The 24,802-nt window shown below is 45.9% G+C and overlaps 1 protein-coding gene across 1 annotated transcript; it reads right to left on the minus strand.

The window, feature by feature from the left end:
• Positions 1 to 1,229: 1,229 nt before the first annotated feature.
• LOC122153747 (protein ELYS-like) lies at positions 1,230 to 23,924 on the minus strand. The gene is made up of 15 exons (XM_042796121.1): positions 23,726 to 23,924; positions 23,214 to 23,280; positions 17,749 to 18,055; positions 14,674 to 14,857; positions 13,678 to 13,885; positions 12,269 to 12,385; positions 11,192 to 11,276; positions 7,947 to 8,097; positions 4,968 to 5,100; positions 4,699 to 4,880; positions 4,167 to 4,228; positions 2,380 to 2,527; positions 2,143 to 2,293; positions 1,479 to 1,620; positions 1,230 to 1,238 (listed from the first exon to the last, which is right to left on the minus strand). The coding sequence occupies exons 1-15, from the start codon at positions 23,922 to 23,924 to the stop codon at positions 1,230 to 1,232; spliced, it is 2,145 nt and encodes a 714-aa protein (XP_042652055.1).
• Between the last annotated feature and the right edge of the window lie 878 nt (positions 23,925 to 24,802).

The raw sequence follows: 24,802 nt of genomic DNA on the forward strand, positions 1-24,802 counted from the left end.
TGGCAATCAGCAAAGCAACAGCGAGAGCTTATTGCTTCACTGATGAATCCATCCGCGCGCTACACCAAATTAAGGGGCTGCTGTACAAATACCTACACATCTTCACCTAGAAGCATCCAGGTCTTCTTACCTCGGCTCGGAAGAAGAATTTACAGTATGGAAAGGGTTTGAAAGGGGGAGAAGGAAACTAGCTCAATGAGAGGGACGATATTCAATGAGAAGAAAAAGGCTGTCATTCAGAGAGATCACAACTACTTTGTTCAGGCAGGCAAAGGCAAAGAGACCCGCACCAAGAAGACAGGTCAAATGTTGTTACTTCCTTACAGGAGAAGAGTTTGAAGGCACTGAATGGACACACAGTTTACGCAAACAATTAACCAGTACAATTGCTGCCAAAAGCCATCACTGAGTTGGACAGAGACTGACATCCCTTAACGGACATCACTTAGCTGTCACTCACTTCACCGGATTAAGAAACTGAAGCATGCACGTTCTTGCTGGTGGCTATGCAAGTCAAACTGTGCAGAGCTGCTGAGCGCTTGCATAACGAGATGGTTAAGCCACAAACTGCATCTTTAAGGGTCTAAGCATATTGAAAAGCCCAATTTTAACTTCCTTTGTTCTGCACAGTTCATGAAGTTATGGGACAACGTGCCTACTGCAATTAGCTTAGAACTAAACTTGCCCTCTTCAAGGCTTTTCCCAACTTCCTGCTTCCAAAAGGACTGTATGTACAACCACCCCACATGCTCTGAAAATTTGACACAGTTTGAATCCAGCAGTGTTTGTGTCAAACATTTTGGTGGTTTCATTTTAAACAAAGTTTACAGGCCATTTGTTTGGTCGGTTCTTACTGTTTTTCCAAATACAAACCTTAACCACAAGAGGAGTCTGTAGCAAATTGAACTCTGGTGTTCTTGAAGAATTCTTTTGTAACAATGGTGACTGCCAGCTACCACCCTGTGCTGCAGAACATGAAGGGACAGGACGATCCACCAAACCCAGCAACCTGTTAAGATACCCAATTTAAAATATGAACATAAATAAACTAAGGAAGAAAATCACGCGGCGTTCAAGAAATCTTGAGATGAGATGTAAGAAAGACATTCAAGGAACGAGAAATAGAGGTGAGCCCTCACTGTTGGGGGGTGTATCAGGTCCACGCACAAGTTACCGCCTTTTCCTTTTTTCTTAGTTACTTCTGTACATTTCAAGCTTGATTTCCTAAATCACTGCCTCTTAGGGAAGAGAAATCCCATTTTAAGTTGACCAAGGGATGTAATTCTCACGTCAAAGAGAAATTCACCTGCATTTCAATGCTGGGACCACTTCAAATTCTCCACCGAGTTGTGTCCTTAAATTGCCCTTTTCTTTACCAGATACAAAACTAAATGCAAACAGAGCACTTTGCAAACACAGAAAGTATACACACACGCACACACACACATACATATACACAGACATAAGAAAAGCAACACCATTTTGAAATATTCACTCTCTAGATCTACTATACTGGAAGATTTTTGTGAAAATCTTGTGACCAGTGTCCCAACAACCGCACTGCGCAACTCTGCCTCAGGGAGAGGACGAGGTACGGCTGGTGGCTCTGCAACTCTAGCACTAGAACAAACAGGGAAAGGTAACTGACTTTCACTCCCCTGAAGTCCAAACATACCGGAATTCAGGTTTATTTGACCATCGCCCCTGAAGGAAAATCATCTGACAACCACCAGCCTCTTTTCCGCTCGTTACAATTCCGCCCGATGTTAAGAAGGAAAGGCAGAAACGAAGCAGACACTGGGCAGGAAGCGGTCAAAGATCCCTGTTTGGCCACATAACCAAGTGTCTCAAAAGCAGTACACCGAGAGCTTGGTGGCAACCACAGTTCTAGTTTCAGCTGTCTTAAATTCTTGAAAACACATTTACCATCGTGTCAGTATAGGTCTTGGCCTAAATAAGATTATCATAGCCGAAAAACTCTCTCTCCAAATATTACTTTGGATGAACTGATTACAAAAAAGCCAATCAAAGTTTATTCAGGTACACCTTCCTTCCAGAATACTAACATAATCCAAATGGATTTTTCGCTATTCCTCTCCACACACGTAGCTCAAAACTGAACTTTGTGAAAAGGCTGCTTACCTATCATATCGTGAGGAAAAGGTTTTCTGCTCATTTCCTGCCCATGCTGCTCCAATTCTGGATAACACATTACTCATGAAAGTTGCTATGATATCCAGATATCCTGAATTGGCTGGTTTTCTTGCTCTTGATACTGGCTTTGGTCTCGCAACTGTAAAGCACAAGGGAAAACCTATCAGCCTTGTGTTATCAAAGTGAGCGTTTCTTGACCGCTGTATTCCCCGCGCTAAAAATTACCTCCTCTTAAGGCCGACGAAGGCAAATGGTAAGGCCTGGCTCTCTCTGCAGCCAGCTGCCTTTGAACTCTAGGAAGGATCTTCCGATATGGGCGTAATTCAGACTTTCTGGCACATGCCCCCTCTCTGAAGCGAGGATGGCGATCATTCTGATGAATAAAAAGCGTAAAGCAGTTAACTAATTACAGCGAGTGCACTGCACAGAACAGCAGCAAGTCATTCATGAAGTTACGGGACGACGTGCCGGCTGTACTGGAGCTGGCAGCAGTAATTGTTTACCACAGCCCACTTCCTTGGGAGCAGGTGATCATGTCTGGTGCAGCCAGCTGATGTTTGCAACAGCTCGCATCCCAGTGAGACCCCCCCGTCGTCAGCTGCTGCACTGAGCCCAACGCTCGGAGACACCGACGGGGGCCACGGGGGGTCTGAGGCAAAGATGCTTTGTGTTGCGCATGACCAGCACGGCCTGCACGCTTCCTTGCGCGTATCTGTGGCACAGAATTTATAGACGGGTCTCTAGAGACAGGCCTATCAGGGCTGTTCCCCGTCAAACTCCCTAGTTTGGATCTAAGAGTACTATCACTTCTGCTGACTAAAGCCAACACCTGCAGCTCAGTGCAACTCGCAAATAATGGGAACATCAGGTTACCACGTCTTGTAGCCTCTACAGCCCTGTCAGGCAAGATGGATGTATTTCCCCCTTGATTCCCTCATAGGCAGACACCTGACCCAAACTGGGTGGCTGGACATCAGCTGGCCTGGGAGACAGACAGCCAGCTGCAAGACACCTCTTGCAGCTATCATGAATGGCTTCACGTATTAAAGGACCAGATTTCTTCAAAAAATTCAAGGTCTGAAACGTCAATCAAAAACTACAGATTAAGACAGCAGTATTATTCAGTCACTAAGGGTCTGGCTAACCACTAAGAGAAATAGGATAATTGTTCACTTAGACTCTCGGGAAGCTCACATCAGCAATATGCTTTGCGTTAGCAATCCGAGTAAGCATTACTACGTAGAGTCGTAAGGACGGCAGCCAAACTAGCAGTTACAGTTTCTAAAAAAAATCCTGTAAAACAAAATATTGGCCCTTGCAATGCTTAAGTATTTTCTCCCTTCTCTGTCAAAACACGGGCCTTTCTTTTTCCCTGAACACTGACACAAATTACTTTCTGTACAAGCTAAAACTAACACACAACTTCAAATCACGCTTTGCATGAGCCTTTATAAGCCTCTCTGTGCAGAGGCTGATTTATGTTGGCAATACGTAGTGAGCTGAAACTTAATTCAAAATTATTTGCCACAAGCTGTGCCCTGGCTTGGAAGTTAGAATTTGGCCAGGGTCGGGAAAAAAAAAAAAAAAATTTCTTCTCAAATACTTCTCAAACACAGTTTTTCACTTTCTCCATTCTGTCCTCCTTTTCAAGCAGACCAGGGATCAAAACCCTAACTCAAGACTACACAGGCAGTGCGACTGAAGGGTAATAGAGAAGAAACAGCTTTCTTCTTAGGAACGCTTTTGTTCTTGCTCCTAGAGCAACGTTGTATTCCCTTCTAGACGTTCAGTCTCGGATCGCGCTTCATCAGGAGGCAGTGCTCACTTTACAGTTCCAAGAGCAGACTGAAAACATTCTCATTTGCATAAAACTGGCAGGGTACAACTGCAATTATGCGTGTGGATGGGCAGGACGAGCATAAACCCATCTCTGACAGTGAAAGCAGTGCAGGAGAAAACTTGGAAAAGGTCCATCTCTTCACATTCTCAATAAAGATTCGGTAAATGATCACCTCCTTCTGGAAGCTGGTGCAAGTCATATGGACAACTCCGGAGTTCAGCAAGCACGTACCATCTGCAGAAACAACCAACATTTGACAAGCTTCCATACGCTCACAGTTACGTTATGACCAGTTTACAGTTTTTAAACAGCAGTATCTGGAAAGACAGATCTCAGTGCCCATCTTCCTCACCAGATCACTTACAGACTTTTTAAAAAAATAATTACTGCGTCTAGAACTTTCATCTCTAGCGCAATCGAGGTGCTGTGCTTTGAGCTTCAGTTCAAAGTCATTTCATTTTATAACCATCACCTCTTCGCAGGCTCTATCATAAAAGCACCAAACCCCAAAACTCAGCACACTCTCGGATGTGTTTCACAATTTTAAATCCCACCTTAGTGCAACGTAATTTGAGTTGGGTTTGTGGGAGCTGGGGGTTTGGGGGTTTGGGTTTGGTTTTCGAGTGACAGAGAACAAGAGAACTATTTCATGTCATCTGACCTCAGTTTGAGCTTATCACTATAAAAAGCAGTGAAATACCTACCAAAATTATAGGAGCTTGGATTAAAAAACTGATCAGGTGGTGGATAGGAAGGAGGCACTCCGCGACAGAGACTCTGCTCACGTACTCGAATATCCAAAACGAGGCTTGGAGAAGTCATACTTAGTCCAGTATCCAGTGACCACAGCGCAAAATAGGGGCAGTCGTGAAGGAGTTCTTCCGGCCTTAAAGAAAACAAGTGCATAAGCTAAATGCCAACTTTCAGATGAATTATCTGGGGGGACACTGAAAAGAAGCTAAGAAAAATCTACCTCAGTGAATCTGGCATTTGAGCGTGATACCAGCGGTTAATGTCAAATACACCCAAGTAAGTAGATGGCTTTCCCTCACCATACGTATTCACTTGCCAGCTGAAGACTGATACACTGGTCTCAGGAGATATTACTGTAAAAGACAAGACGTTGTTTCTTATTTGTAGAAAACATGCCGTATCCGATATTTTTAAAGCACCGCTTCCTAGTTTGGTTTAATTCTGTTCTACCACTCATGCAAAAACAACACTGACTAAGAATAAGAAAAACAATTCACGGAGTAGCAAACACCTCTGTGACAGGTTCCAGGCATCCTGCCCCTTTTTCTTGTTCGGATTGTATCCGTTCCAAGCCAAATCAGATACATAATTAGTAGCTTATTAAGTTTGCCACGCATTAAGAGTTGAACAAGACATTTAGCTAGATGAACAGCTGAGCAAAAAAAAAATATGCTAGGAACACAGACACTGCTTCTTTTAGAAAGCACACAAATAGTCATCGTATACACTTGTATCACTTAGCCAGCATTACTAATTTCCAGCTTTGTCTCAACCACACATTTTCAGAACAGCTCCTCTCCTGCATGTCCGCACCGAAAGAACACAATTATCACACAAAACAAATACAGAAACAAAAGTTACAGGTATTTTTTCCATGCCTCATACTTCAGAAAAAGGAGGCAGAAAGGGGTTTTTTTGTTGCCGTTTGGGTTTTTTTTGGTTTTCTTGGGGGTGTTGGGGGAGTGGTGTTCTTTTTTGTTTCCAACAGGTTTTTAGAAGGCACTCCTCTCAGAAACATGGCACAAGTGGAGAAAATCCAAAGGTGCTTTGATTAGATTTTGACACACCGTTGCTCGAGGATGGCATCACAAAAGACACGGAAGTTGCCGCTTCAGGACTAAGTCAAAGACAATCAGCAGAAATAGCCTAGAAAGGTCATGCAAGTGTCTTTGTGACACCAGACAGAAGTCAAGGCCCGTAAGAAGCGGGGGAAGGTGACTAACGCAGTCAAAACAAACGGCTATGCAAGTTATCACTGCAGCAGGCTCGAAGATATGGTCAGAGCGTAACTGGATTTGTAAACCCAGAGAGGTATATTTAATTACTGCAAGATAATGAAAGACACCATAAGAGTTTTAACTGTGTACATGGTCAAGGAAAGCTACCGCTGCATCCTGGATCCTGCTCTCCCTATCACCTGGGAGCAGGAGTAACAGTCCATCACCTCCTGACAGACTAGTACCTCTGTACCTGGCAAGTGGCCGAGGGAGGGCAATAACAGCACTGCGCATCCAGCAAGTTCTGGGCCTGCGCAACTGGTGGAAAACACCCAAATAGCTCATCAGGAGCTGGGCCAGAGTGGAAAAGTCCCTAACGAAAGTCAGTTATCCTGGAGCCCATAAACAGTGACCCCAGGTGAGACCCTCTGAGCTCTTCTCCTGGATCGCAGTGGGCCTGTGACCAGCATCTCCCCTGAGTTGGGACGCCTCTCAGCTATCAACTCCTCGAGGCACCGTCTGCTGTCGAAGCCAATGATGGGCTGGGCAAAGTCGCCCCCCTCGGGTCTCAGTTATTGGCTGTTGAGGAATGATGATGCTTTGCAAGTATTTGCTCTAAGCTTGAGAAGAGGGAAATTTTAACCGTAGGCTAGCTTTTCTTCACCCGCCTCTCTACTTATCTATGTGTTTGGGTATACACAGCTGTTTTTACGAGTGTGGGTACATACATATTTCACTGGATCCAAATATTTTTGTCTGTCTGTGTTTGTACATCTTGTGTTTATGAATAAACATATGTACTTAGATAGATAGATACGTAGATAGATCGATAGACAGACAGACAGATAGACAGACAGATAGATAGACAGATAGAGAGAGAGAGATAGAGAGAGAGAGATAGAGAGATGGAGAGATAGATTTAGGATACCACACAGTAAGTCATTGCGATTCTTGTCATTTTTGAATCTGTACAGTTAAGTCACTATTTTAATCATAACGTATTTTACTGAATTATTTTGTAAATCATTCAAGTGGTTAATGATTAAGTGCTGCTACTCATTAATAAATCTCAATTTGCTGCCAAACTATTACCGTGTTAGTATACCCATCCATGACACCTGGGAGAAGAGACCAACCCCGACCCTGCTCCCACCTCCTTTCAAGTAGCTGTAGAGAGCGACAAGCTCTCCCCTCAGCCTCCTTTTCTCCTGGCTAAACAACCCCTGCTCCCTCAGTCGCTCCTCCTAAGACTTGTTCTCCAGAACCTTCAACTTCAAGGTGCGGCCTCACCGGGGCTGCGTACCGGGGGACGGTCACTGCCCCAGTCCTGCTGGCCACACTATTGCTGATACAAGCCAGGATGCTCTTGGCCGCCTTGGCCACCTGGGCACACCTCTGGCTCACATTCAGCCGGCTGCCGACCGACACCCCCAGGTCCTTTCCCGCTGGGCAGCTCTCCAGCCACTCTGCCCCAAGCCTGTAGCGTTGCGTGGGGTTGTTGTGACCCAAGTGCACTCGATCCCCTCATCCAGATCGCTGATACAGATCTTAAACAGAACTGGCCCCAATGCTGAGGCCTGGGGAACACCACTTGTGAGTGGCCGCCAGCTGGGTGCAGATACAGACATAGGTGTGAACAGGGAAAAAAAAAAATATTCAGATCACATTCCTAAGCAACGCAGAGAATGATCTTTTTTTCCAAGAAGACAGCTGGAGGAATAAAATGACTGACAAACGTTGCAGAGATGGCCCTACTATACAGTGCTATAGCATGTCAGCAAGCACAAAATAAACCCCAATTTCCCCCTTAAGGAAGTCCCACAAAACTCAAGCAACCCTTTTGTCTATTTAAATAAGCCCAACAAGCTCGTCTCTACAGATACTCAAGACTTTCTGACTTTCTGTGGGTACAGAACAACATTCACTGCTTAGATTCCCAAACTACTTTTTTAGAATAACCAAGCACGGACATCAGAACAAACCTTCATTAACGCTATCCTCTCCGTCAACCGGCTTGGGAAATTTTTCTACAGTCTGGCAGCTCAGAAATTTGGTATTGCCGGTCGGCCCTCTCCAGGGAAAGACTCCACACGTGAGATCTAAACTGAACCTTTCGTCACAGTATTCCAAACCCTGGGGAAAAAAGGAGAGACAAAAGGTCACTTTGGCGTAAAAACATGCCTTATTCCTAAATATGAAAGAATCTATGTACCAGAATGTAACATAATATGCACCTTATACTGTGTATTTCCCATGAGCTTCTTTCTGATGGCAAACAGAAACAACATCTGGCACGCAAGAGAATCAAGCGTCAAATCCTAAGGGGTATCTTTGGCTGTAAAGGCTTTGCACGTTTTCAAAATTTAGCATTCCCCTATCATTATTCGGTTCTAATCATGTTTTGCAGAAATCCTTGCAACACCAGGGTTTCTTTACAAACCGGAGGACAGATCTACAAAGAGGTATCTGAAATCAGGCGATACATACGCATGCAAAGCTCTTTGCTCTTGATTACAGGACTGAGGATGTTAGAGAAGTCTTGGCACTACAGCAGCTGAAGCTCTGTCAAGAGGTGTTATCTACTGGCACACCACCAGAGCGAAAACACATCCCTCTGTAGTAGCTGTGAGGACTTCTTACCGAGTAACCGTCTCCTTTCAAACCACATAAGCTTTTACCAGCTCCTCCTCTAATCTTGTCACACTAATGGGTGAAATATCCCCCGGTTCCTTCATCAAGCACGGCCACCAGCAAAAGGGGAAGCAGAGAGGATGTGGGAGGCACGCGGCCAAGGCGTTTAGGATCATGAATTACTACAGAGCCAGCAAACTACTTTGAGATATACCGAAACCCCAGCAGGATTGTGCTGAACCTCTGATACCACCTTTTCCTAGGGAAGCATTAATTGAAATACTGTCTTTCCAAATACAGAATTTGTTCAGGCTGTCTACCATGCAACACATCATTGTGTGTATTGACAAATAGCAGCTCTACAATTTAAAACAAAAACAAAAACAAAAACAAAAAAACAACTCACCAACACCCCCTCCCACCTAACACACAAAATACTACCACCAAGGAAAAACCAACACAACAATCAATTGTACCACACTCTACCGAAGTTTCCTAAACTTTCAGAGCTCTAAAATGAACTGGTACGACACAGTACACTCCCATAGGATTTGATATGATACACCTAAATCACCTAATCTGAGAAGAGACAAACCTCCTCTTAACCGTTCTAGGAAATACTACTAATAAGTATCAAGGCTGGCTTTAAAAAAAAAAAAAAAAAAGGGTCTTTCATTACTGAAAAGAAAAATGCTGAATTATGCTCTGAAGCACGCACAGTTCATTCTATTTTATCAAGTAACTTCTGCAATAACAGACACCACCAGACACGTGCAGAGTAGAGAAGCCAAAACCACCTCTTTGAAAAACTAGCATGAAGCCCAAGCAACCGATCCCGTTTTCATTACAGAAGGAACGATCACTAAAACCAGTTATAATAAATGATGTTGTCCAGAATGAGAAGTCCATCATTCCAAAAGACCGTTGCATCAGATAAAGTCCTCAAACTCCATAAGCCTTTTGGAGATTAATTTGAACGGCTATCAATTTCCTCTCTTATTCATCTATGAACAGCCACAGAGTTGGGGCAGAGGGGAAGGGAAAGAAGATACCAGTTCCTGCCTGAGACACCTTCTGAAGCAAACCACTGTATTTTACATTTTCCACTGGGGCAAGCAAATCTAAGCTGAGCAACTCCGCTGTATGGAAGGTGTTAAGTAATTACTTTGTGGACCAGTAAACTACAAGGACAGTTTTCAAACGAGATGCGCTGGTCAGACTCGGATATGAAAGCAGAGCCTCTATACTCTGTCCAGCCGCAGGCACTGTGTAGGACAAGGGCCAAGATGTGCTGCATGGCCACGCCTGGGGGCACTAGATTTACCAACTCCCGAGATGGCATAAAAATGATCTTTGTAAGCATAACTTCAACATTCCGTTACATTAATTGCTTGAGCACAGGCTTAAACCAGCCCTGAAGGCAGTGGAGACACAACTCTGATGCTTATTTACAAAACTACAGTGCCACATGTTCCAAAACTCCTATTTGTGACTTTTTACCATGGTAAGAAGTCAGTTGCACTGTCTCATAGCCTCAAGTCTGATTCCTGGAAAGTAAAGCACTGCTGTAGTAGACACAAGTCTTTCAACTTCCTCTGAATTCTATTCAATGAACGAGGGTCAACGCTAGCTTCCTCTTTGTTTACTCAAACTTGGCCTGGCAATCGGGAACAACTCTTACACTTTCTGCCATGGAAGATGGACAAGGATCTTGACTCAGCCAGTCATATAGGCAGAGAGCCATGTGGTACTGACCAATCTCTGACTACAAGGAAGTATTCTGAGACTGAAAGTGTCCACCGTCGAGCACAGGGCCTGGCTTAATGCATCTTTGGGGTTTGGGGAGGGGGGCTTGGGAGTTGTTTTGGGGGGCAGTAGGTATCATCAGGTCTCAGTACGAAGCTACACGGCTCATCTGGAAGCGAGCTGAAGAACCCATCTTTTCTCCCCGGAGGCTCCAGCTGTTTAGTTCCTTCTTCAACTCCCTCCCGAGATTGGTTCCTGTTTCAATCTTCCACAGCACTCAGCACAGGGAAGCAGAGGGAGTAAAATATCTCAAACCCAGAGACTGGTGCCTGACACCTGCTGGAAGCCTGTGAATGTACTACTGATTGGACAGTCTGCAGAGGGTCAGGAAGTCTTACAGTAATTACACCACAGCTTTCTCAGGTCACAAACACAACAACATTATTCAATCCTTTGGTGTGCTTTTTTAAAAACGGTGCCAAGCAGAATTTCTAGTAGACCCATTCTTAAAGGCTGCTGAAGGACCTCAGCTCTCTGAGGTGAAATCTGGTGCTACTCACATCTTCAGTTAAGAAGAATTTTATTTGGAAAAGCTGCTGCCTCTTCGGAGTTGCATGTATATGGGCTCTTTGCAGACGAATCTAGTTGGAACACACGACACTGCAGTGTGAAGTTGTATGACTTGTTCTCAAGAAGTACGGACAAAGGCCACGCCCAAGAAGACTCGGCAAAACATTTTTTTTTTAGTCAGCTCTGAGTTTTGACGGCAAGTATTAGCCCAGCCAACTCAACTGCTACTCACGAAGAGGAAATTACTGTTTTCAGCTTTTGACATACGTGCACGTCTTACCTCGTACATGACCTGTCCTGATGCCAGGCGTTTTCTCTCATGAAATAGTAACTGCAACAGATGTAAACTCACAGCGTCACCTTCACTGAAAAAGGTACAAATTATGACATGTGATTACAAAGCTGCTTTATAGTCCTTGTCATCACCTCATCAGAGCTAGACCAAAGCCTTCTTAATAGCATGCTCTTGCTGAAAAGAAAAACCCACTGCCCAAAACATGACAACCGGTCACATTTAGCTAAAACACAAAGGAGGAAATGCTGGCACTAACAGCTTTGGGGACAAATGCCAACCATGCAGTCTGAAAGCTTTAATATGCTGTATGGACTAACGTTTCTTGGAAACGGTTCTTCACCGTGAAGCGTTCTCCAGCAAAACTGCTTTACAGTCACACCCAAAAAGATTGACACTCTCTGGACAGCTGGGCTGATCAAGTAGCTTGCTGATGCTGAAAGAGAGAGGTCTTTCTTTCTCCCTCCCCTCCCCTCCCCACCAAACTTCCCGTCCCTCTCTTGCATACGCTGCACCCTTCCACCTTCTGATCTGATTCATTAGCCCGGCAGGAAACCATCGCCCTCTCTGCTCAACAGTGAGCGTTTTGTGCCAGGTGAGCTGAACCGGCTCGTGAAGGCTCCAGAGGCTGCTGAAGCTGGCACGAGGTGACAGGCAATACTGTCACCTCCCTCCTTCCGGGGCAGCAGGCTGCGGTAGCGGCACGTTTAGTGTTCCAGGTCTGCAGCCTCGGCTCCTTTCAGCGGCAGTTTCATACCACGGTGCGAATATCAAAGAAATCATGAAGCAGTCATCAAGAAACAAAGCAAGCGTTTAAGAAAGCGAGCACAACAATACAGCCGCTGTTGCTTTGCCTCCTTTCGGGAGGCAGGAACCAGTAGGTCCCTCTTCACTTCTGCTAAATCCTGACAAGGTTGCATTATAAGCTTAACGGCTTCCGTACCTGAGAGAATCGTCTGCACAGCTGAACAAACGAAACATATATGCACGTATATATCAACTGTATGCGGACAAATATTGAAAAAAAAAATAATAATCAGTGGCTTATAGTAAGTGTTTATTCACCTTTCTTGGGTAGACTGAACAGCCCACAAGTAGCAACAGTTGCGAGGATCCTTTTCAGGCTCTTGAAAAGTGACAGCATAGACAGGAATCCTTCCTCCTGCAAGCTGAGAGTGGTCCCTACAGGTTTAAAGAAATTTAAAAGAAAAAGAAAAGAAAAGAAATTAAGAGGTGATCCTACTGGCCCTAACAGTTTGTAGAGGGCTAGAAGCATCTCCTGAGAAAAGAGCACCTTCTGTGCTTATCCTCAAAGTACAGAGGTCATAATTCCCTCTCAAACAAGTGAGTCAAGGAAGCAACTACTTTTTATGCAACTGTCAAAGGGTGAGGAAATTACTGTCCATCCAATGGAACAGCCTGGGTTTATGCCCTTCTCTGCCTGAGGGGGAGGAACACAGACGATTACTGCAGCTGCCAGGCAAATGACTGTTCTGGCTGCTGTAGCCTACTTCAAGATTGAACTTAAAACGCAGCGTATCTTCTGAACAAATGTAAACCAGTGCCAAACAGAAGTAGTTCCTCGTTTCTTTACTTGGACTACGTAAAGCCCCTTTCTTCCAGACTTCTGAACCTTATCTGTACCTTCACAGTCGCTTCTTGCCGTCTAATTATCCCTCCACTGTCTATTTAGGCATCCAACAGTTTCCGGAGAGGCACTGCAGATTTGCTGAAGTGAATCCCTACCCGAATTTGGACAAATATTTCGAGCGAGATTGCTCTCTGGCAGATTTAAAATCATCTCTTAATTTTTCTATTCCTCGTGAGTTCACATGTCCCTTATTCTCATCTCCAAGTGTTCCACGCAAACTCTCATTCACGTGCATTGCTGCCTCAGAATGGCTCACTCCCCTGTTTCGGTCGAGGCTGACACGTAAGAAAGAATATGTTTTCAGGCACAGACCAGCTATTGATTCTTCATGTCTCACTAGTATCATCCGGGACACTTTAAAGAATATCACCACCAAAATCACACTAGCAACATAATTATGCCTTTCAATGCATGCCCTAATTGCAGTAACTTCTTCAGAAAAAGCATTTCTAAGATCTGTTTCATCGAAATACACACATTTCCTGGTTTCACCAAATGCCACCGAAAGAAGAAACTGTCTGATAAAAATCAGCTCTATCACGTCCTAACTGCTTGCCATAACCCAAAGAAGCACGCTTTCCACAATGCCTCAATCCACAGGCACAGTAAGGAAAACAATCCCGGTCCACTGGGGAGAAGGCGGTCCGCTCGGGCCTTGTGTGACTTCACAGCTCTGTCAGAAGAGGATTTCTGAGCATTCTTCCAAGATTACATGCAAAATTTCAGTCCCGGAAACAGTTCTCTTGTAATTAACGTCCTTCCTTAGGCAAAACATGGAGACCGGTGCACCGCCAGGCACAGCCAAGTGTAAAGGCCTACTTACTCCCTCTTCAACGTTTTCATGTTCCACAGTGACAGGTAGCCATCGGAAAAACCCACGACGAGATGATTGCTTCTGCTTATGTAGCTCAGGGTTGATACTGCTGTTCCCGAAGGATTTTGTAATTGAAAACAGAGATGTCTCCCTTCTCTGGCCACAGTTTTTCTTCTCTTTGGAACTCCCACAGGAATTCCACTGGCAACTTCCAGATCTACACACACAAAACCACACAAGGAATGAATGTGTTATGCCATTCACGTTGCATTTTCAACACTGACGTGACTACACGGGTAACCTAATTCTACCAGCCCAGGCAAAATACCCATTTATGCAACGCTTCTTTTGCTACTGCCGTCTTCTGTGTATTCAGAGAACATAAGAACTCTCCGATCGGACGGGTATTCTCCCTCGTATGGCAAAACCAGGTAAAAGCGTAACCTTCAGCGACAAATTCGGCTTGGACTTTGGAAATCAGGAGTTGGGGCTTCACGGTGAAGCTATCTGAAGTGCCATCAACTCCCAAAGCCACTGCTGTATTAGCTGGAACAGCGTATGCCATCTGAATACACCAACCGGAGATCTCATTCACCCACATGCATGAATTTTGGAAAGTCGGATTTGTTTCAAAAAGCAAGCTTAAGATCTGCCCCAAGTCAGCTAAGAGAAGCAGAACAACGTTCCCAAGAAATAGGGCACCTCCGGCACAACTTCCTGCCAGGCAGCTGCACCGACTCAGACGGTGAAATCCCTACAGCTCACCGGCAAGAATCACGGGGACATGGGGATCGTGGTGGGAGGGGGGCGTTTACAGCATTAGCGGGAGCACTGGGCCACTCCCATTTTTCATCAGTTCAGGACTAGGTGATGTCAAACTGCCACCTGTAATCAGCACTCATCAATGTCTGCACACGAGTATCTGCAAAGTGGCACGCATACTGTTTGTTAAAAAGACACCAGGTTTCTTCCTTTTAAATTCAAGTTTAAAAAGCGCACGCTTACCCGATGCTTCTCTTTCATTCTGACTGCAAGATAAATTATCCAAGCAAAGGTCAACCAGAAGTAGGTGGCCAACATCTGTAGCCACTGCTGCCACGCCAAAGAGCCATTGCAGGCTCGGATGTAGGTGCCGAGCGCTCGCACTGGTGATGCCTCCGTGATTAGTTATGAGCTCTACAGCAGTTACCTACAGGGAGAGTGCAAGTCAGTATTTAAGCTGCTTGACAAGCTAAACGGAAATCATTCGAAGGTGAAACCAGAATTAGCACATCAGAAACAAGAAGGTAAATACAGGATCATTAGGCTTACAGACAATATCCAATTTTATCAAGAAAAAATAATAAAATAAAGCCCTCTACAAACACCTGGTACTTCTTCCCATTCACTAGATCTCCCGCAGTTACTTAACGGAATTACCTTCCGCTCACATGGCGCATTCTGTTATTACAGCTCACCAACCTCCCTTTGCTACCTGGAAATAATTAAGTCTAAGAAAACACAGAAAATCAGACGTATGCAAGAAACTTGACCGTAATTAAGGGACCGAAGGAAGACAGACAAAACTAAATCGCCTTCTCCCACTGCTCACAGCCCATCGGCACTGGGACACCGGCTACGCCTCCTTTGCCAAACAGGTATTACGATAAATCATGGCTGTAAGTCACACGAGGCAGCGGTCAAGTCGCATGGTAGACGCACCATCTGCATGGGAATTACACATTTTTACACAGTGTTCAAGGGAGATACTGGCTCAGTAAAATTTACGCTCGTCCTCATGGAGGGTAAAGGTAACAACCAGATAAACTAAAAAGTTTTCCATGCACACCAGCACTTTTGTGAATGGGAACAAAAATTTGAAAGGCCAGACTAAAACAGCAGCAAAAAGAACAGCAGCTTGTGGGATAAAAAGCTAACTCCAACTACGGAAGAAGCCTATAGACCAGGAACATTTGTCAAAATACCGTTCAATAGTTCTGAAACATGCAACCATTATAAACCAATTTTAGATAATTAATGCCTTACATTCAGATTCGCTTTTCCAAGAATCCCATTCAAATAATACTCCACTGACACTCTGAGTTTTCTGCTGTGCTTCACGTGTATATCCAGAGGGCAGTGAGAGATGCTCACACACACACACACAGAATTACACCAATATTCTGTCGAAGCTTGAGAGTTTGTTTTTTTAATTCTCTGAGTGACTACACACCTACTCTTACTCAGAAGGCAGTTATACGGTCACTATAAATACCCTGTATTAAAACACTAAGGGCTTCACACCTTGGACCACAGTTACTCTAAGCTAGTGTTAAACTCTACAGCTTAGCTGTCCACAGAAGATATACCCACGTGGAAAAGAGTCCAGAAACAAAGGTGCTCATTAAAGCCTTAAAACAGTAACGACTGTTAGTACTGTGGAAAGTGATGTTAAGAACAGATCTGCATTTTACGTTTAAAGATCATCAGCGTGAAGACCAGAGAAACATTCCAGCAGACTCAAAACGCGTATGACGTAACTTATAATTTGGAAGTACGAGTTACCGAAGAAATTCAAAACCTATGGACCGTGGCCAAGTACAAGTTTTATCTACTTGGTTTTGCTTACCCTTACTCCCACACTCACAACTTCAAAGCTAACAGTCCAACTGGCAATACCTCTGCCCTGTCTATGCCCGTCTGCCTCATCTAGTCGCAAAAAGATAGGAAGCAAAATGAAAGCAACAGACCAAACATGCTTATAATCCAGAGCACTAGGGTGTAAGAGCAAACACTCAAATAAGCTGTGACTTTATTCCGAAATCCACAACCTTCATCACACAACAGCCAACTTTTCCCCCACAACGTTTCTTCACATTTTCTCCTGAGGCATTTCTTCGTGCTATAGAAAAACTCCCTAATACAACCGAGAACTACATTCGACCTCAAGTCACTTCTGTAGACACAGAGGCGGTAGGTGACATGGTCCTTCTTAACCTTTCCTTCTCCTATTCCCAGTTCACTTAGATTTAACAAATAAAACTATAAAAAGCAATGTCATTTTCCACAAATGTCATTTGCTTACTGATTATATGCTGATGTCAGCACACAGCATGCCCTTCCGTCTGAAACTCCGGGATTTCTCAAGGTGATAGGCAAACTAACACAGTGGAGCGGCAACCCAACTCCTATCTTCTGAAATTACCACAGTACAAATGCTTACTACTAGTAATCACACTGTAGCATTACAAACAAACAAGCAAAATGCCACCCGTGTTCTAGCAAGTCAAGCCAAATCACTTTACGGAAAGCTGGGTAAGAAAGAAGTATTTACTTGTTGCAGATTCTGGGAGGATAAAACCAGAATGCACCTTGATGTTCAATTAACTTACGCTGATTCTTGTTTGCATTAAGACAATGAGACTAGGGGTCATCACATCATTTGAGCCCAGGGCTTATACAAGACAGAAAAAATTGGCAACATCACAACACTGTATCCCCTCCACACAAACACAATTTCAATAATCAGAGGTTCAAGGGCCACACACGGAAAGTTGATCTTTCAACAGTCTGTCAGATAACTTACTAAAGGCTCTTTTTTCTAACCTAAGGCAACAGAAAGAATCTGTTCTGCTCTGAAGTCACCGGCTTGCTTGTCTGAGACTCATGGGACTGGGTCTAAGTCATTTACAGCACAACTACAGACCTCTGAGATATGTTAAAGACAGTATTTCTGACAGAATAAACCATTCAGGAAATGTATGCTACAGAGACTTTAAAGACTGGGGGGGTTTCCCTTTTCACTCTGCCCCAAAAAGCATAGTTTTCAATGCCCTTTTTTGTGGAAGCGGAGAGTTAGGTAACTATGTGCTCTGCAGTAAAACCACAAAACTTACCTTACGATCAGTCAACTCCAAAGATAATGGTACCGTTAGGCCCAGGATCAAGGCTGCCTTGACTGGATACTCTGAAGCGACAGAATGCTAACGCAATACAGAAAAAATACCTCCTGCAAAGAGACGCTCCAAAGCTTTTCCGGAAACAGGATCATGCAGCACCTAACAACATAAAGCTTCGTTTCTCCAATTAAAAAGCACGTACCCTTCCTGGAAGAGCCACGCCTTTAACCACTCTTGATATTCCAAGGTCGTACAGACAGAGAACGCTTCCCTCTGCTTCTTCCAAGCCAACCAGCAGCCCAGTTCTCTTCTGCCAGGAAAACTCCTTTACCACACGCACAGTGGGAGGCTGTTTATTTGCTCCCTGGAAACGGTACGCAGAGAGCCGCGCTCCTGTCACAGAGCTCACCGCCTGGAGTTGAGGACCACACGCCTGCCACGCCAGGCCATGGCTCCCTGGAAGAGAAACGCAAGAGGACTTAAGCAAAGGTCCAGCAGAAGACTGAAAACTGCCGAGAAGTCACAGTCACCGCCCTTTCCTTCAGTAAAAGTACCGAGCAGAGGAAGACCAACCCGCCCGATTCCGGTCAAGTAGTTAAAGCCACCCGTTGAAATCCTCAAGGAATGTATTTGAAAATTAACACCTTTGTTATTTTGCATTTGTACTTGTCACTCCCGCACTGAAGAGTTCTGATTGTTTGGGATAAAGATTACGAGATATTGATCTCTAGTCTGTTTACCATATTCAGCTAGGTTTTGCTAGAATCCTCTAAATACATAGGGGAATACAAGTCCTAAAGCCTACTTTGAGTAGAGCAAATCTAAACCAATTCGTTTCTAGTGTATTCATTTTACTTGCCACATGCCTACTTTGGGCAGGGATTTAGACTTCAGCAAGAATTTATCTTAAAATGGGCACCACATGAGTAAACTCAAACTGTTACACGTGCTGAGCACAGGAAGAATTTAACACGTGCTGTTTCACTGAACTTCCTCAAACTCAAAGCAAGGAGTAACTCAACTCAACCACTGCACTTCCAGTCAGGCAGGTGGACTCTAGCTGGTCTAAACAGAAGCCCAGGCATCCGGGCAGGCACCCAGCTCTACTTTCAGATCACCTAGAAAGTCAATGACCTAATCTGCTCAGCCACTTTCAGCAACTCTCACTGGGTACTCATCTGCGTCCTGTCAGATTCTTGGGAAATACGGATGCAGCGCTCAACAGCCTTCTCCCCCTCCTTCTGTTTTTATTCACACTAGAAAAGTAAAACCAGGGGGGTTTGCCTCTGTAACATTTCGGCATGTGACGGTCACAGAGATTGAGCTGGTACAAATCAATACGGCCCCAAACAACACTATTACTTTTTGGAAAACTGCCTCTTACTGAATTAGAATTTGAGGAGGGCCACCGACCCAGCAACGCTTACGGAAATTGTTCTGATGGCACAAGATGGGTGCAGGCTGCTGTAGTTTCAAAGCTGAGCTACACTAACGTTTTAATATGAACACGTTTAATAGTTAAAACATCCTTTCTGTTCTCGGCAAACCCGACGCATCTTAACAGCACCAACCTGACACAGTTGCTACGGTGCCCCGGTGCTTCAGGTAACCTCCAGGCAATAACATCTTTGCACCAAGACCAAATTTAAAGGAAAATGCTCACCTCCAGAAAACTTCCCGCTCAGCACAGAATCTAGGGTTGTCTCATCTTCCCCAAGTGCCTGAACAGTCACCTCGGGAAACTGCAGCAGACTGCTCGTTACCCGAGCCATCAGGTCTCGCACTCTTCACTGTAAAGAAAAAAAAAAAAAAAAATGACCCACGTCAGCCCTAACTATTTTTGAGATTGACACAAGTTCCATCGGGATGCAGCGAATCATCTCCTGTACATCACCTGTAGTTCTTTCCCTTAAAAAAGCGGCACTCAGGACAGTTTTCAATCTCACAGCAGAGCAAAGCGAGAATCCTTTCCCTTCTCTGATGCCTGTGGGATCACAAACAAAAAGTGACACAGACGTATGGACAAGATAAATAACAGGAAAAAACCCAATACCCTGAGTTCACGTCTGCTCACATAGGCTAATAAGATGCGAGCTGAGAAAAATCGTATTTCACATTGCAAGCAATACAGACTTCCACAGTTCATCATTCAGAAAGTAGTTTCCCATACACTTACGATGGAAACAGAACACAGCACTTTAAAACACTGATATTTTCCTGTTCTGAGATCCTCGTATTCCTTATTCCAGTCCCTTCCTTCCTACTGCCTGCCCTCATCACATCCCTGCAGTCTACTACAGAAATTTCTAGGCCCTTCAGACGGTGTCCACACTTCTACAGGTGCTCCACAAGGAGTTCGTATTTCACTATGTCAAAACAGAGGTGCTGGTGGCAAAACTTGAGAGCTGAACTGATTTACAGGGTTAAATAGGTGGCTAAACAAGAGATATTCCATACACATGGGAATGCAAACTACTTCAAGTTACTACGTTCTGCAAGTTCTCTGCGCTATTGAAAATGGCACCGTAAGAAAGTTCATGCTCTGAAGCCTGTGCACTGGAATCCACTACATGTCCAGTCACAAGCACTCGGGTTGAGAATATGTCCAGTATCTTCTGCCAGAGCAAAACCAAGGAGTGTGGGAAAGGCAGGAAGTGTAAGTCAGGGGCCTGCACTAAGCACAAGTCAACACGTTGAAAAAAGCGTTGCCAATGGCAAAGCCAGTATCACAGGACGCTGCTGCAGCCAGCCAGCCTGACCACTCTGCCAGCATTCACAGCTAGCACAGATCAAGTTCCAACGGGGACAACTTCTTTGCAGCAGTTTTGCTGCATTTGCTTTTTGGTGCTTGTCAGCGTTTCAAAGTAAACAGCGGGACAGCCTTTTGCACTGCATCCGGGGGCTCCAGAGAGTCAAAAGCCCTCACCTCCCTCCACCCGCTGGCAAAGCTCTGCCTTACGCAGCCCAGGACACCAAGAGCCTTCTCTGCACGGGGGCCACTTCTGCCTCACGGTCAGCTTGGTGCCCAGCAGGCTCCCAGGGTCTCTCTGCCAAGCCTCTTTCCAGCTGGGCAGCCCCCAACACATGCTGGTGCATGGGGTTGTTCCTCCCCAGGTGCAGGACTTGGCCTTTCCCCTTGTTGAACTGCCTGAGGTTCCCGTCAGCCCATTTCTCCAGCCTGTCAAAGTCCCTCCGCGTGGCAGCGTGACCCACCGGGGTATCACCTCTCCACTCAGACCAAAACAGGAGTTTTACTCTAAAAGGCCACGAGCATATCGGAGACCGTCTGCCTCGGAATTCTACAATCAGGCTTATCTCACTCAAGCGCAGCCTACAGATTCTCCTGCAGAGTCTGTGCGGCTGCTCCATAAGCACGAATCTACAGCAGCAGGTGAGAAGAAGAAAGAGTTTCAGCTCTCTAGCCCAACAACCCCCAGCAGAGAAGATCCCGGAGCTGATGCAGCCCACAGCTTTGACTTCCCTTTAAATGAAAAAACAAGCCAAACCACCCCAGAACTTGACGCTAGAGCCAGTTTACCCAGCTACCTCCTGTGGCTATTCCCTGACAAAACTCCGCTGTCATCCAAGGGGTGCAGTCCCTGCCTAACGCGGCAGAGTTTGCAAAAGCTCCCGACGTCAGTTCTGAAATGATGCTCTTTTTCACACCGCTTGGTGTACCTGGACAGACGGACGTAGGTGCTGAGTGCCTCAGCACAGAACACACACGCAGCCTTCCTGGCAGAGGGAGACCGTAGTCAGCAGGACACCTCCAGCGCGCCACCCCCCAGTGACATCTCACCGCTTGCCCCTCGCATCACAGATTCCAGAATCACAGCATCACCATGAAGACAAAGGCCTTCCAGAATCTCTGGAGGTCACCCGGCCCAGCCCCCCTGCTCAAGCAGGGTCCCCCAGGGCAGGCTGCCCAGCACCCTGGCCAGACAGCTGTTCAATCCCGAATGCTGAAACATACTTTTACAAACAGCAACCTGACAAGCTGAACTGCGGGGACATCTGCAACACGGGCAACAGGCCTGGGTTTTTGGTGACTCTCTCCTACAGATTTAAGTATGTTCTCCCCACGCGAGGGAAACAACGCCACACCAGCAAAGCCTAACTTTTTTTTACCACGCACTCTAATCAAAAGAAGCCTATGCACAATAACCTCCCTAGCAAAGTATATGCCCATGAGAAACTATCACCTAATTAATTAAACAGCTGTGTAGTTTGTGGCAAGATGCAGCTCATTTTAAGTTAAAAACTGAACGGAACTTGGAAGCGTGTCTCCTTTGTTTCCCCACTGGGGGGAAAGGATGGCTATCATATATATATATATATAAAATACATATCTATAAAACGTATATAAGCACATATCATAAACATACATATAACAGATACCCTTCGGGCTTTGAAACTGAGAGAAAATGAGCTCCTAACAAAAATTCAGCGTAAATTTCATTTCACTCTACTCAGAGCAGTCCCCTCATCTGTTTCCACCTCAACTAGCCACCCACTCATACAGAGTTCAGAAAAAAGATGAATGGCCTCTTGCAGGATTTTTGATTTTGCACGGTTACATTCCTTACAATACCTAAAGCCGTCCTCACGGTCTGTCTTCTCTGGTTTGCAAAACAGCAATAAATATGCCCTGTTTTGGGTATAATCGTAGCGCACCCACCTTTAAATTTCTTTGTCAGCTTTGTGAGAGGAGGAGAGAACAGGAAGGACTCCTTTTCCTCAACAGGCCGTTTCTGATGCATGGCAGTTCTGCAGGATCTGGTTCTTGAAACAGGATCTGTTGAAGTTCTTGATCCTTCATCACGTCCTGACAGGTTTATGTCTTCAAGCAGCAAAGGACTGCCATCAGGTCCTCGGCAGAAGGCCTCCTCCCCTGTGCTCTCCTTCAATAACGATCGTCTCTTTCTGCCCCGACGGGCTCTCCTTACTGGACTCTGAAACAGAAAAGGCCCAAACAATAGGCCTCAAACCAAAGTTGACTTCTGAGTGCATTCCCCCACCAGCAATCAGCATCTTAGCAGCAGAATGAAGCAACCAGCACCTTATCAGCATGAAAATGCAACCCTGGGAACAATCCCTGGGAACTGTAAGTAAACAATAGGAAGTAACTATAAATCCCAAATGTAAAGAAAAACAGAAACTCCTCAGACGTGCCCGGATCCTGGCCAGATCCGGACACGCCTGAGTGAGGCATGTCAATCTACCAGGTATCTCCTGTGCATTTCGTTTAGACTTGTTTGTTAAACTGTATAAAAGCCAGACCCTCTCACAGCACAGACGGAGACCTCACCTACGAGTGGACACACTGCGTAGGACTTCCCAATTTCTGGGAAAGGCTCTCTGATCCTTCGCTGTGACGGGGCTCCCCAGCTGATGCACGGGTCGGGGTGATGGTAAAGTATGAGGGCAATTGGTGATGGATCTTTCTTAATCACTATAGCCAGCTTTATGTAGTAACGACTAGGTGCATTACCTTGCTTATTCTTTCTGCTGCTTTAAACAGTAATGTCTAGGTGCATTACCTTGCTTATTCTTTCTGCTGCTTTAAGGTAAAATAAGCCTATTTCTTTAGCTTGGTGTCTGTGTCCTTTGTGTTAACCCCGTCAATTGGCAAACCAGACTCCCGGGTGTGGCTGATTCCTCATTTGCCTGTGGAAGTTCTTGCTCACGAGTATCCGTTTTTTCTGGCTTGGCATGTGGAACTCTTCTTCTGCCCCTAGGAGAACCAAGGATTTCCACTCTCCCACCTGCACGTATGCCTTCCTGAGTACAGGCAGATTCTTTGCCTGCCAAGAAAATTTGTGCCCCCTTCCTCGCGCGTCTTCTAGGAGTGACAGGAAGTTTAAATCCTGCCCGAGGAAGCGATGATTTAGACAGATCAAGGGCAGAATTTTCCAAAACTTCTGATGAACTCCTCTTCCTCCTTCTGCCTCTTTTAGTTGGCACAGGTAAGAGGAGTTGGTCACTAGGCAGCCCCTCCTGATCCTTGACAATACTGCCAGTAAATTGTCAATCAATGAGTTTCGGTTTTCTTGCACTTCTGCTGGGACTGACTGCCTGTTTAATCTTCTGATCGGTGGCACTCTGGCCAGCTTCTTGACCTCCTGCTGAACTTTTTCTTCCTCTAGTCCTTTTGGAAGGAGCAGAAGCAATAACGCTACCTTCAGCAGGAGAACTTTCCTCGCTAGCCTCTTGCGAGACTTCAGAAGCAGCTTCCTCTGCTCTCCTTAATCCTCCTCTTGGAGTAACAGCTATGGGCAGCCTGCTGACGGACAACGCTTGTCCATCAGAATGGCTGCTTTCTACTTTTTCCGAATTAGTCAGTTTAGGCTTCCTACCTCTCCTAGGAGGAACAGGCATCACAGGTATTTGCTCATCTCGAGTATTTCCTCCCGTTTCAAGTCTACAAGTCTCAGGTGCTCCTTTTGTTCGCTTGGGGGGCCAAGAGTGTTGTGGGAGGGGCCAGAAGTGTGGGAGGGGCCAAGAGGGGTATGGGAGGGGCCAAGGGCAGTGTGGGAGGGGTCAATAGCAGTGTGGGAGGGGTCAAGAACAGTATGGGGTGGCCAGGAGGGTTGGGGGGGGGGGGCCAAGAGAGTTGTGAGATGGGTCAAGAGCAGTGTGAGAGGGGCCAAGAGGGGATCTGGCAGGGCCAAGGGTGCTGTGGGATTGGCCAGTGGCAGTATGGGGGGGGGCCAATGGGGGTGAGGGAGTTGCCAAGAGTGTATGGGAGGGGCCAAGAGCAGTGTGGGAGTGGTTAAGAGGGGTGTGAGAGGGGCGTGAGAGGGGGTGCCCACAGCCCCTTTGACCACGCCCACACCACTGTTGCCCCGCACCACTGCTCTTGGCCCCTCCCACACTACTCTTGACCCCACCCATACCGCTCTTGGCCCGTCCCACACGGCTCTTGGACCCTCCCATACCGCTCTTGGCCCCTCCCACACTGCTCTTGACCCCTCCCATATCTCTCCTGGCTCCTCCAACACTGCTCTTGACCCCTCCCACACCCCTCTTGGCCCCCCCATACTGCCCTTGGCCTCTACCACACTGCTCTTAACCCCCCCCCATACCGTTCTTGACCCCTCTCAAACCCCGGTTGACCCCTCCCACACGTCTCTTGACCCCTCCCACAACCCTCTTGGCCCCTCCCACACCCCTCTTGGTGCCTCCCACACCCCTGTTGGCCCCCCCATAAGACGACTGGCTCCGCCCACAGCCCCCTTGGCACTGCTCAAAGCACC

This window comes from Tyto alba, unplaced genomic scaffold (genome assembly GCF_018691265.1).
Source record: "Tyto alba isolate M040663 unplaced genomic scaffold, T.alba_DEE_v4.0 Super-Scaffold_22, whole genome shotgun sequence".
Taxonomy (NCBI): Eukaryota; Metazoa; Chordata; class Aves; order Strigiformes; family Tytonidae; genus Tyto; species Tyto alba.

Coding starts and splice junctions, on each gene's coding strand:
- LOC122153747 (XM_042796121.1), bottom strand. CDS start 23,924: ATGCCTGTTCCTCCTAGGAGAGGTAGGAAGCCTAAACTGACTAATTCG. Junction 11,277..12,268: donor GTTCAGTCTACCCAAGAAAG/GTGAATAAACAC, acceptor TACCTTTTTCAG/TGAAGGTGACGCTGTGAGTT. Junction 1,621..2,142: donor TTTTCCTCACGATATGATAG/GTAAGCAGCCTT, acceptor TGTTTGTTCTAG/TGCTAGAGTTGCAGAGCCAC.